This window comes from Lampetra fluviatilis, chromosome 38, assembly GCF_964198595.1.
Source record: "Lampetra fluviatilis chromosome 38, kcLamFluv1.1, whole genome shotgun sequence".
NCBI lineage: Eukaryota > Metazoa > Chordata > Hyperoartia > Petromyzontiformes > Petromyzontidae > Lampetra > Lampetra fluviatilis.
The window spans coordinates 3,163,577-3,177,325 of NC_136312.1; the positions used below are offsets into that span (position 1 = coordinate 3,163,577).

Sequence of the window (13,749 nt, forward strand, 5' to 3'; positions counted from 1 at the left end):
TGACGGCCAAACCACATCCCACTGCTGAACGTTCCCTGCACAATTAGCAGCAGCAGCAGCAGCAACAGGACCCTTCTGAAAAGGAGGCCTGAGACTCAGTGAGGCGTTCAGGCCGTAAACTCCGAACGTCACGATCTGGATTCCGTGTACCACGGTGGCCGCTCCCGAGCGTCCACCGTAGTACACCTCCAGGGTGGCCGTCTCACACCAAGACAATCGCCTGCCACTCATCTCACACCAAGACAATTGCTGCCACTCATCTCACACCAAGACAATCGCTTGCCACTCATCTCACACCAAGACAATTGCTGCCACTCATCTCACACCAAGACAATCACCTGCCACTCATCTCACACCAAGACAATCGCCTGCCACTCATCTCACACCAAGACAATCGCCTGCCACTCATCTCACACCAAGACAATCGCCTGCCACTCATCTCACACCAAGACAATCGCCTGCCACTCGTCTCACACCAAGACAATCGCCTGCCACTCATCTCACACCAAGACAATCGCCTGCCACTCATCTCACACCAAGACAATCGCCTGCCACTCGTCTCACACCAAGACAATCACCTGCCACTCGTCTCACACCAAGACAATCGCTTGCCACTCGTCTCACACCAAGACAATCGCCTGCCACTCATCTCACACCAAGACAATCGCCTGCCACTCATCTCACACCAAGACAATCGCCTGCCACTCGTCTCACACCAAGACAATTGCCTGCCACTCATCTCACACCAAGACAATCGCCTGCCACTCGTCTCACACCAAGACAATTGCCTGCCACTCATCTCACACCAAGACAATCGCCTGCCACTCATCTCACACCAAGACAATCGCTTGCCACTCGTCTCACACCAAGACAATCGCCTGCCACTCATCTCACACCAAGACAATCGCCTGCCACTCGTCTCACACCAAGACAATCGCCTGCCACTCGTCTCACACCAAGACAATTGCCTGCCACTCATCTCACACCAAGACAATCGCCTGCCACTCATCTCACACCAAGACAATCGCCTGCCACTCGTCTCACACCAAGACAATTGCCTGCCACTCGTCTCACACCAAGACAATCGCCTGCCACTCATCTCACACCAGGACTATTGTTTGCCACTCGGCCAGTTGTGCTGGCTGGAGTCCGGCGGGGCGGTGGCAACATTGCGGCTGGCGTGCCGTGCCACTTTGGTTTTTTTCCATGACTCGAGATTTTTCTCTCTTTCCTGTGTTACATAATGCTGCCTTGTGGGCACGTCTGGTTATGTAATTAAGCGCGTGCTTGTGGAGGTACCAGTGTAGCTGCCGGGCCTGATGTCATGCCGGCGAGCCTGGGTTTGAATGCAAGGTTCAGCCGCCCGTGGTTAAACCGACTTTCTCGAGTGTAATCGCATCGGTAAAGGGCAAGGAAACGTGTCGTAACACAATCACAATGCAGGCTGGGAAACCGTATTTCCGTGCATCGTTGGCAATTTCACAAGTGTGGCGAATCGATGGCCTCGGCTCGCGAGGGGGGAGAGAGCACAGGGGCACGCCAGTATTTTAAATGCCATGGATGGCGGGAGAGATGGAATCAAACTGACGACCTCTGGATTGCAAGAAGTCCATTTCCCTGCTAACCATTATACCGCGGCAGCAGCTTCATTGTAGCACGAACAAAATTCTCTCGTAAGTACAACAGCGAAATCAACAATGGGCTGAGCGGCGATAGTCAGATAGCCGAGAGGGACGGAGAGGGGGGGGAGGGGGGAGATCGACTTTATATTTGTAAATAGCACTTCACGCCGTGGGGCCCTGAATAAATGTGCCACGAGTTCGTAGAGAATCGGCACGCGGCCAGAGTTGCTGGACCGAGCGAGGCTGCGGAGAGAACACGAGGAGCGACGCGTCGAGTCGGCGGACGAGAGACGCCTCGTTCCCACACCTGTCCCTCCACTTGAAGACCACAAGTCGTTTGTTTTACACATCCCATCAACTGCCATGCAACCTTCTAATTTCAGCAACATTGGTTCGACACAACCAAACTGATTGGATGTGTAAAAAAAAAAATATTTGTGGATGAAACGCTGTGGGCTCCGGTGAGGGATTGCGAGATAATTAAACGTGGCCCTCACCGGTGCCGGCCGCCTCTTAGCGCCGGCACCGCGGGGAGCCGGGGTCCGAGCGAGCGTCGTGGCGAGCGGAGCGGCTTTGACAGCTGCTGTCACCGTGCGCCCAGCGAGCGAGCGGGGACAACGCTCGATGTCCAATTACGCAACTCTCCCCGTCACCTGCTGCGCGTCGCTTCAAGTGCTATCTGGGAATTACCGCTTTAGAGTGGGCGGTAATTTTTTATTCGTATATATATATGGGGGGTGCGGGGGGGGTGGTTTGGTGGGATTTTACAACCAATTATTTCCACTTCAGCTCCCGGCATGTCTCTTAATCAAGAGGGTGGCGCGCCGCTGGGGCGGAGAGCGGCCACGAGAGATGACAAGAGCCACATGAGGGTGGGCACAGGGCCGACTGTCGTACAGGAGGCATCCCTCCTCCTGCATCAGGTGCCCAGCTCTGCTGGGCCAGTGGGACAAAAGTCAAATCCGTGTTGTCACCTTTGTTTTTATCTTGGTGCTCTCATTCGTCATGGAGACATGGGCTGATTGGACGCGTGTGTGCGCATGCCGCGTGCGTCGATTGCGCAGTCGGTTGCTGACTGCTGCCTGGATACCAACCCAGCTTCCCTGCGGTGCCAGCTCGGGGTGTGAGCTCATCGTCACCGATCTTCATCGCCAACTTTGTCACACGCCGCTCGCGACGCGTACGGAAAGCGTGCACGCACAATGGGAAGGACTTTCAAGCCGCGTTGCTTCAAAGTGTCCCTCGGTCAACCCAATTCACGTCACGGCTGCGTCGCTTTGTTTGCGGTTGTGTTGCGGTTTGGCGCTTATTCGCCTGAAGTAGCTCCTGGCCTGTGGAGTGAAACGTCGGACATCGTGCCGAACAACACGAGCCGATCTCGCGGCGCTCTCACGAGGAGATGAAGTCCGATGTTTTTTGTTTCTGATCAGAGGCAGCAACGACGTTGATGGAGGTGGTGAGATTGGCTTGTGCTTGAGCCTCCGCCAACACACTAGGATGCACATTTGTTTCCAACGGAAACCCTGTGTGATCGGAATAAAGTAAAACGTAAAATGATAAAAATTAACAAAATAACATAACCCCCCCCGGCCGCCCCCCACTCGGGGACATTCGGACTCCAAGCGATCGTGCCGGGATGTCGCATCACGAGCAGAAGTCTCCCTCCGGATGTCTCGCAGCGAGCCGTGGGACCTCCTCCCCTCGTGTCGGAGAGCGGCCCCCGGGAGATGAGAAATGTGATCCGAGAATTCCAACCGATCTCGCTCCCCTTTTCAAATCCTCGCCGCTGGAATGTGGGCGAGACTCTTAATTGTGAGTGTGATGTTCGCTTGTGTGTGTGCGTGTGCGTGTGTGTACGTGTGTGTGTGCGTGTGTGTGCGTGTGCGTGCGTGTGTGTGTGTGTGTGTGCGTGTGTGCGTGTGTGTGTGTGTGCGGTTACAGCATCCCACGTCAGAGAATGAGGAGGCTTACCGCAGCCTTCGCTCGAAGGTTCGGAGAGCCGTAAGGCGCTGCAAGGATGGGTGGTGGTCGCGGGTTGCTGAGGAGATGGAGTCTGCCTCAGTGGCCCGCGATCACAAATCACTATTTAACTCCATCAAAAAAGTAACCTGCAGCGCCACTCCTATTACCATCATTAGGGGGAAAAACGGTGATCCAATCTCCGACCCCCAGGAACAGGTTTGCAGATTTGCTGAGCATTTCTGTGAGGTCCTGGGGGAGGGAAAATCTCTCAGCCAGGAAAACATCATGGCACAAAGTGGGGATAACCCTGCTGAGGCTGCGGTGCCTCAAATATTGGAGGAGGTCACCCCCTGTGAGTGGCTGGCTGAGGTGCCATCTGTTGAGGAAGTACTGAAGGCGATCCGGAGTCTGAGACCAGGAAAGGCACCGGGCAGAGATGATCTCCCAAGCGAAATGCTGAGGGAGGGTGGCGCTTGTGCACAGACTGCCCTATATGACATCATAACAACAGTCTGGACCGCTGGACGGGTACCGCAGGATTGGAAGGATGCCCTGGTGGTCCCCCTCTTTAAGAAGGGGGACCGCACAGACTGTACCAAATACAGGGGCATCTCACTCCTCAGTGTGCCGGGAAAGGTCCTGGCAAGGATTATTCAACATCGCCTTGCTAGGCACGCTGAGGAGAGGCTTGCGGAACCCCAATGCGGTTTCAGGAAAGGGCGGTCCTGCACAGATGTCATATTTTCTGTCCGTCTGCTACAGCAGAGGTGTTGGGAATTCCAACAAGACCTACATCTCTGCTTTATTGACCTGGTCAAGGCCTATGATACCATCAGTAGGCCTGGGCTCTGGGTTGTTCTTCGTGCTTTCGGAGTCCCTGACCCTCTGCTCACGATCATTAAGGACCTTCATGATGGTGAGCGGGCCCGGGTAAAACTAAGTGGCCGGGAGTCGGAGCCTTTCCCTGTACACCTTGGGGTGCGACAGGGATGTCCTCTGGCTCCCACATTATTTAACATCTATTTCGACTGCGTAGTTCGTGAAGCCTTCAATAGCTGTACCGGGGGAATTTCAATTTGGTACAGATATAATGGGAGGCTGATCGACGCCCGGGTGCGATCAAGGGATGGCTCCCTATTGGTCAACCACGTTATGTATGCCGATGATTTGGTAATAGCTGCTCATTCAGAAGAGGAGTTGGAGACGCTGCTGCTGAGACTGGAGCGTGCCACTAAGAGGTGGGGCCTTACCATCAGCCCCACCAAAACTAAGCACCTGCCTGGGTATTTTGTACCATCGGACACTCCACCCCCACAACTCCCAATCGGTGATGGGGCAGTTGTGGAGAGAGTGGAGAGTTTCCCATACCTGGGCAGTGTGCTTATGACCGGCTCCAGTTTATCAGCAGAGGTCTCACTCCGAATCAGTCGAGCGGCAATATCTTTTCATCGGTTGCGTAACGCTGTGTGGAAGCTACCTGGTCTGTCGCTCCGCACGAAGCTTCAGGTCTTCTCGGCTACGGTTATTCCCTCCCTTCTCTATGCTTGCGAAACGTGGACCCCCCTAATGGAGCATCTTCGTCGGTTGGAAACATTTAGGCTGGCCTGCCTACGATCCATCCTGGGTTTAACCAGGCTGGATTGTGTGAGGAGCTCACAAATCCTTGAAAGATCTGGGCAAAGTCCCATCAGTGAGCTCCTCCAGCAGGCAAGGCTGCGTTGGCTGGGTCATGTAGCCCGCATGCCCAGCTACCGCATGCCTAAACAGCTTTTGTTCGGCCGGATCGAGGGGGCTAAACGGGCGCGGCACGGGCTAGAGAAGAGATGGAGTGATGTGGTACGGGAGGACGTGGAGCTGAGTGGATTTGCCGATGACTGGTACCAGCGGTGTCAAGATCGGCCTCAGTGGAGGAGGCTCGTGAAGGACGCTACTGGGCAGTTGGAGGCAGTCGCCCTCCAACAACAACGGAGGGCGGAGGAGCGACGCTCACAACAACGAGCGGAGCACCGGGTGGCTAAAGTACAGAAGTTGGTACAGTAGTGGGCACAGGTGGTGCATCAGCCAGTCATCTCGGTCATCTCGGTCAGTCGACCCGTGGCACCTGCTGGGTCTGCCCCGTGACCTCCTGCCAGCGGGCGTTCGACACTTCACGTGGCCTCAAGGTGCACTTGGCCTGGCACAAGCGTCGTGGTGACGTCACCGCCACTTAGTGGCGAATGGCGGTTGTTGTTGTTGTGTGCGGCCATTGGTGACGGGGCTGACACCATTGGCCCGGAGCGCTCGTGAACTCACTTGGATCGCGGGCGGTCAAAGCCTCGAGCCAAGCCACGATTCTGACCCTAAGCCGAGGCCCCAGGCTTCCACTGGGGCCTGCTCCTTGGCTGGTCGCTCTTCACTGAGATGTGTCGCGTTCACGTTGATCTGGCCGTCGCTTGGCTCTCCGCTCCGCTCCCAGCCACCCAAACCACTGCTCGTCACGTCCATCATTGTCAGTGACGGGAGGCGCGCCTGCCGATCGGTAATGCAGTCCGAGGAAGCGAAGCGGAAGAGTTGACCGCCGCCGGTGGCGCGCGTGGAGGGGAACGGGCAGCGTGGACGTGGAACGCCTTGTGTTGGATCGTGGATTGGACTGGGCCTTGCCATAGGGAATGTGGAATTACACAACGGGCGCTCACCACCTCTATTGGGTGTGAAGTGCCACGTGGCTGAGTGCAGCGCCATGAAGACACTGAAGACACCGCGATTCGTCAACATTCCACAGGTTCCTGCACAAACACGCATCGGAGAGAGCGTTGGCACTTGCGAAATTGAGCCGGCGCGTCAATTCCACATTGCCATGGCAAAGGCAGCCTTTAAAGTCCACGATCACAGAGCGGGTGCGGTGAGCGGCGAACTCTGACCCCAGCGGTGAGCAGATTGCGTAACGCCGTCACGTGTCATCGAACTGAGCGGCTCGTGGGCGCTCCGTATGCGAGCGAGCGCGTGTGTCTGTAAATAATAACCCAGTTAATTTTCCCGGGGATTCTCATTAGCGCTTGTTTGTGGCGAGGCTCAGGGGTATGACAGCTGCAGTCGAACGATGATTAATTCCGCGGCGGTGAAAGCTGCGTTTTGCCTTTCAGCCGACGAGAAAAGTCATCCATCAGCCAGCTCGGTTTCTCTGCACCCAAGTTTGGCTTTTTAATTGCGCAGTTGGCCTGTGGCCGCATCGGCGGCACGACAGCGATTCATCGCTGTCTGTCGCACACAGAATTTTCCTCTGCGTTTATTGCCTCCAACAAAGCGGGAAGTTGAGCCCTCTGTAGGCCCCGCCTGCTCCCTCTGTCAGCTCCGCGCCTTTCCTTTTTGTGCCCCGCCCATTCTTCTTGACGCCCCGCCCCTCTTACACCCGGGACACGCTGGGTGAGGAGGTGGGGAGTTGGGCTGTTTGGGGTCGTGGTGGGGGTTTGTAGAAGGGTGCGGGGTGGCAGTGGTTGTGATAGGCGGGGGCGCTGGGGGTAGGGGGTAGGGGGCGGTGGGGGGTAGGGGGCGGTGGGGGGTAGGGGGTGGTGGGGAGTAGGGGGCGGGGGCGCTGGGGGGTAGGGGGCGGTGGGGGCTAGGGGGCGGTGGGGGCTGGGGGGCGCTGGGGGGTGGGGGGCGCTGGGGGGTGGGGGGCGCTGGGGGGCGCTGGGGGGTGGGGGGCGCTGGGGGGTGGGGGGGGAGGCGGATTCACAATTTCACCAATATCCCTCGTGGTGCACCGAGGTAATGACAGATCGCTCGTGCATCACGTGCCTCTCTCTCTCTCTGACGTACTCGTGTCGTCACAGTGCTGAGTTTGTGACCTCATCTCCGTCGACCGGCGCAGCGGCGTCGCTCGCGCTGCCCCCGCAGTCACGGGGACCACGTGGGGTCGTGGGTTCGGTCGTCGACTCGTGCGCCCTGCTGCGACCCGCCGCTACAGGGATCGACTTGGCGTGACGATGAGGGCGACTTGCCGGCGGACATCGATCCCGAACGCTCGCGACGCGTGCGCAAGGATCGGTGCTTGACCTTCATGGAGGCTTTCGCCGCGTGCGCACCGTCCCGTGTCTATTGTACCCGTGCTAAATTCCCCGTGGGTCTTCTACGGTGGAGACGGACCTCGGGGAGGGGGGGGGGATCGCACGTGACGGTTGCACGGTGGGGCAGAACCTGGATCCGAACCCACGACTCAGAGGGGCCCGGCTCTGGGCTCTGGGCTCTGGGCTGTGAGGGCACTGAGTGTCGTGGTGAGTGGGGATTGAACCGTAGTGTCGGGTGGTAACGCAGTGTGTGTCGTTGTGTGTGTCTGCGTGTGTGTGTGTGTGCGTGTGTGTCTGCGCGTGTCCGCGTGTGTGTGTGCGTCTGCGTGTGTGTCGTTGTGTGTGTGTGTCGTTGTGTGTGTGTGTCTGCGTGTGTGTGTGTCTGTGTGTGTGTCTGCGTGTGTGTGTCTGCGTGTGTGTGTGTCTGCGTGTGTGTGTGTCTGTGTGTCGTTGTGTGTGTGTGTGTGTGTCTGCGTGTGTGTGTCTGTGTGTGTGTGTCTGCGTGTGTGTGTCTGTGTGTGTCGTTGTGTGTGCATGTGTCTGTGTGTGTGTGTCATTGTGTGTGTGTGTCTGCGTGTGTGTGTGTGTCTGTGTGTGTGTCTGCGTGTGTGTGTGTGTCTGTGTGTGTGTCTGCGTGTGTGTGTCTGTGTGTGTGTCTGTGTGTGTGTGTCTGTGTGTGTGTGTCTGCGTGTGTGTCTGTGCGTGTGTGTCTGCGTGTGCACGCTCAGGCTCAAGCATGAGAACATCGTTTCCCTGGAGGACATTTACGAGAGCAAGACGCATCTCTACCTCGTCATGCAGCTGTGAGGGCGCTCACACTCACCACCACACTCACCACCACACTCACCACCACACTCACCACTACACTCACCACCACACTCACCACCACACACTCACCACCACACTCACCACCTCACCACCACACACTCACCACCACACTCACCACCACACTCACCACCACACTCACCACCACACTCACCACCACACTCACCACTACACTCACCACCACACTCACCACCACACTCACCACCACACTCACCACAACACTCACCACCACACTCAACACCACACTCACCACCACACTCACCACCACACTCACCACCACACTCACCACCACACTCACCACCACACTCACCACGCTCACCACCACACTCACCACCACACACTCACCACTACACTCACCACCACACTCACCACTACACTCACCACCACACACTCACCACCACACTCACCACCACACTCACCACCACACTCACCACCACACTCACCACTACACTCACCACCACACTCACCACCACACTCACCACCACACTCACCACCACACTCACCACTACACTCACCACCACACTCACCACCACACTCACCACCACACTCACCACCACACTCACCACCACACTCACCACCACACTCACCACCACACTCACCACCACACTCACCACCACACTCACACTCACCACCACACTCACCACCACACTCACACTCACCAAAACACTCACCACCGCACTCACCACCGCACTCACCACCACACTCAACACCACACTCACACTCACCAACACACTCACCACCACACTCACCACCACACTCACACTCACCACCACACTCATACTCACCACCACACTCACCACCCCACTCACCACCACACTCACCACCCCACTCACCACCACACTCACCACCACACTCACACTCACCAACACACTCACCACCACACTCAAACTCACACTCACCACCACACTCACCACCACACTCAAACTCACACTCACCACCACACTCACCACCACACTCACACTCACCACCACACTCACCAACACACTCACCACCACACTCACACTCACCACCACACTCACCACCACACTCACACTCACCACCACACTCACCACTACACTCACCACCACACTCACCACCACACTCACCACCACACTCACCACCACACTCACCACCACACACTCACCACCACACTCACCACCACACTCACCACCACACTCACCACCACACTCACCACCACACTCACCACTACACTCACCACCACACTCACCACCACACTCACCACTACACTCACCACTACACTCACCACCACACTCACCACCACACTCACCACTAACTCACCACTACACTCACCACCACACTCACCACCACACTCACCACCACACTCACCACCATACTCACCACTACACTCACCAACACACACTCACCACCACACTCACCGCCACACTCACCGCTACACTCACCACTACACTCACCACCACACTCACCACTACACTCACCACCACACTCACCACCACACTCACCACCACACTCACCACTACACTCACCACCACACTCACCACCACACTCACCACCACACTCACCACCACACTCACCACCACACTCACCACCACACTCATCACCACACTCACCACTACACTCACCACCACACTCACCACCACACTCACCACTACACTCACCACCACACTCACCACCACACTCACCACTACACTCACCACCACACTCACCACCACACTCACCACTACACTCACCACTACACTCACCACCACACTCACCACCACACTCACCACTACACTCACCACTACACTCACCACAACACTCACCACCACACTCACCACCACACTCACCACCATACTCACCACTACACTCACCAACACACTCACCACCACACTCACCAACACACTCACCACCACACTCACCACTATACTCACCACCACACTCACCACCACACTCACCACCACACTCACACTCACCACCACACTCACCACCACACTCACCACCACACTCACCACCACACTCACCAACACACACTCACCACCACTCTCACCACCACACTCACCACCACACTCACCACCACACTCACCACTATACTCACCACCACACTCACCAACACACCACCACTCTCACCACCACACTCACCACCACACTCACCACCACACTCACCACCACACTCACCATCACACTCACCACCGCACTCACCACCGCACTCACCACCGCACTCACCACCACACTCAACAACAACCGCCATTTGCCACTAAGTGGCGGTGACGTCACCACGACGCTTGTGCCAGGCCATGTGCACCTTGAGGCCACGTGAAGTGTCGAACGCCCGCTGGCAGGAGGTCACTGGGCAGACCCAGGTGCCACGGGTCGACTGACCGAGATGACTGACTGATGCTCCACCTGTGCCCCCTACTGTACCAACTTGTTGTGCTTTAGCCACCCGGCGATCCGCTCGTTGTTGTGAGCGTCGCTCTTCCGCCCTCCGTTGTTGTTGGAGGGCGACTGCCTCCAACTGCCAAGTAGCGTCCTTCACGAGCCTCCTCCACAGAGGCCGATCGTGACACCGCTGGTACCAGTCATCGGCAAGTCCACTCAGCTCCACGTCCTCCTGTACCACATCACTCCATCTCTTCTCTAGCCTGTGCCGCGTCCGTTTAGCCTCCTCGATCCGGCCGAACAAAAGCTGTTTAGGCATGCGGTGGCTGGGCATGCGGGCTACATGACCCAGCCAACGCAGCCTTGCCTGCCGGAGGAGCTCACCGATGGGACTTTGCCCAGATCTTTTAAGGATTTGTGAGCTCCTCACACAATCCAGCCTGGTTAAACCCAGGATGGATCGTAGGCAGGCCAGCCTAAATGTTCCCAACCGGCGAAGATGCTCCATTAGGGGGGTCCACGTTTCGCAAGCGTAGAGAAGGGAGGGAATGACCGCGGCCGAGAAGATCTGAAGCTTCGTGCGGAGCGACAGACCAGGTAGCTTCCACACAGCGTTACGCAACCGATGAAAAGATATTGCCGCTCGACTGATTCGGAGTGAGACCTCTGCTGTTAAACTGGAGCCGGTCATAAGCACACTGCCCAGGTATGGGAAACTCTCCACTCTCTCCACAGCCGCCCCATCACCGATTGGGAGTTGTGGGGGTGGAGTGTCCGATGATACAAAATACCCAGGCAGGTGCTTAGTTTTGGTGGGGCTGATGGTAAGGCCCCACCTCTTAGTGGCACGCTCCAGTCTCAGCAGCAGCGTCTCCAACTCGTCTTCTGAATGAGCAGCTATTACCAAATCATCGGCATACATAACGTGGTTGACCAATAGGGAGCCATTCCTTGATCGCACCCGGGCGTCGATCAGCCTCCCATTATATCTGTACCAAATGGAAATTCCCCCGGTACAGCTATTGAAGGCTTCACGAACTACACGGTCAAAATAGATGTTAAATAATGTGGGAGCCAGAGGACATCCCTGTCGCACCCCAAGGTGTACAGGGAGAGGCTCTGACTCCCGGCTACGTAGTTTTACCCGGGCCCGCTCACCATCATGAAGGTCCTTAATGATCGTGAGCAGAGGGTCAGGGACTCTGAAAGCACGAAGAACAACCCAGAGCCCAGGCCTACTGATGGTATAATAGGCCTTGACCAGGTCACTCACCACCACACTCACCACCACACTCACTAGCACACACTCACCACCACACTTACCACCACACTCACCATGACACTCACCAACACACTCACCAACACACTCACCAACACACACTCACCATGATACTCACCACCACACTCACCACCACACTCACACTCACCACCACACTCACCACCACACTCACACTCACCAAAACACTCACCACCGCACTCACCACCGCACTCACCACCACACTCAACACCACACTCACACTCACCAACACACTCACCACCACACTCACCACCACACTCACACTCACCACCACACTCATACTCACCACCACACTCACCACCCCACTCACCACCACACTCACCACCACACTCACACTCACCAACACACTCACCACCGCACTCACCACCACACTCACCACCACACTCAAACTCACACTCACCACCACACTCACCACCACACTCACACTCACCACCACACTCACCAACACACTCACCACCACACTCACACTCACCACCACACTCACCACCACACTCACACTCACCACCACACTCACCAATACACTCACCACCACACTCACACTCACCACCACACTCACCACCACACTCACACTCACCACCACACTCACCACCACTATTCACCACCACACACTCACCACCACACTCACACTCACCACCACACTCGCTCCTGCCCTCACACTGTATTTGGGCCAGGGATCATCTTCTGCATAATTAGCAGATCTTCTGTATCCGTGTGTTTGTGTAACCGCGCGTATGTTTTTTGACGCAATCGCTCGGGGAGCGGTGGCGCAGCGGTTAGCGCACTTCGCTACGAACCCGTCGGCCCGAGTTCAATTCCTTCTCAAGGCCAACACCGGTTACGACTATCTGAACCGGTCCTGGGGCTCCTCCCCTAGGTCGACTCAGCCTCAATTGAGTACCTGGTGCGGTGTGTAAACATCGCCACTGGGGAGACAAAGGCGGCCGGGCGTAGTGCTGGCCACCCACCCCCTCGTGTGCCGTGCCGCCCTTCATAGGTGCTCGCTAACAGCACTTGCCCCTACAGTCTGTCAAGGCTATACAAGGGATCTTTGTCTTTGTGTAACTGTGTGTATATGTATGTGTGTATGTGTGTGTGTTTGTATATATGTTAGCCTGGTATTGTATGTGTGTGTGTGTGCGTGCCTGTGAGTGTGTGTGTACGTATGTGTGTGTGTGTTTGTATATATGCTAGCCTGGTATTGTATGTGTGTGTGCGTGGCTGTGAGTGTGTGTGTGTCATCTCTAGAGAATCAGACTCTGCGCTGCGTTCCCAGCCTCAGGAAAACAAACAGAATCCTCTAATACACATTCTGCCCGACATCAAATACCACACGCACACACACACATACAAAGATCCCCCATATAGCCTTTCACACACTATTGGGACAAGTGCTGTAAGTGAGCCCCTATGAAGGCCGGCATTGCAGGTGAGGTAGTGGGTGGCCAGCACCACGCCCGGCCGCCTTTGTCTCCCCAATGCTGATGGATGCACACTGCGCTGGATACCATTTAAGGCTGAGTCGATCTAGGGGAGGCTCAGCATCAGTTTGGATAATCGCCACTGATTTTGGTCGTGGGCGAACATCATACTCGGGTCGCCGGGTTCGGAGCGTGATGCGCTAACCACTCCCCACACCAGCACACAAGCGCACACACAGCACACACACACACAAACACACACACAA

The 13,749-nt window shown here is 56.5% G+C and overlaps 1 protein-coding gene across 2 annotated transcripts in view; it reads left to right on the top strand.

Moving 5' to 3' along the window:
* Window positions 1–13,749, top strand: part of LOC144945556 (calcium/calmodulin-dependent protein kinase type 1-like) — a 94,739-nt gene that overhangs the window by 31,565 nt on the left and 49,425 nt on the right. For both annotated transcript variants that reach the window (XM_078874038.1, XM_078874036.1), the window contains one exon: window positions 8,356–8,430. In XM_078874038.1, coding sequence (XP_078730164.1) covers window positions 8,356–8,430 — 75 coding nt within the window. The remainder of the gene's footprint in view (window positions 1–8,355; window positions 8,431–13,749) is intronic.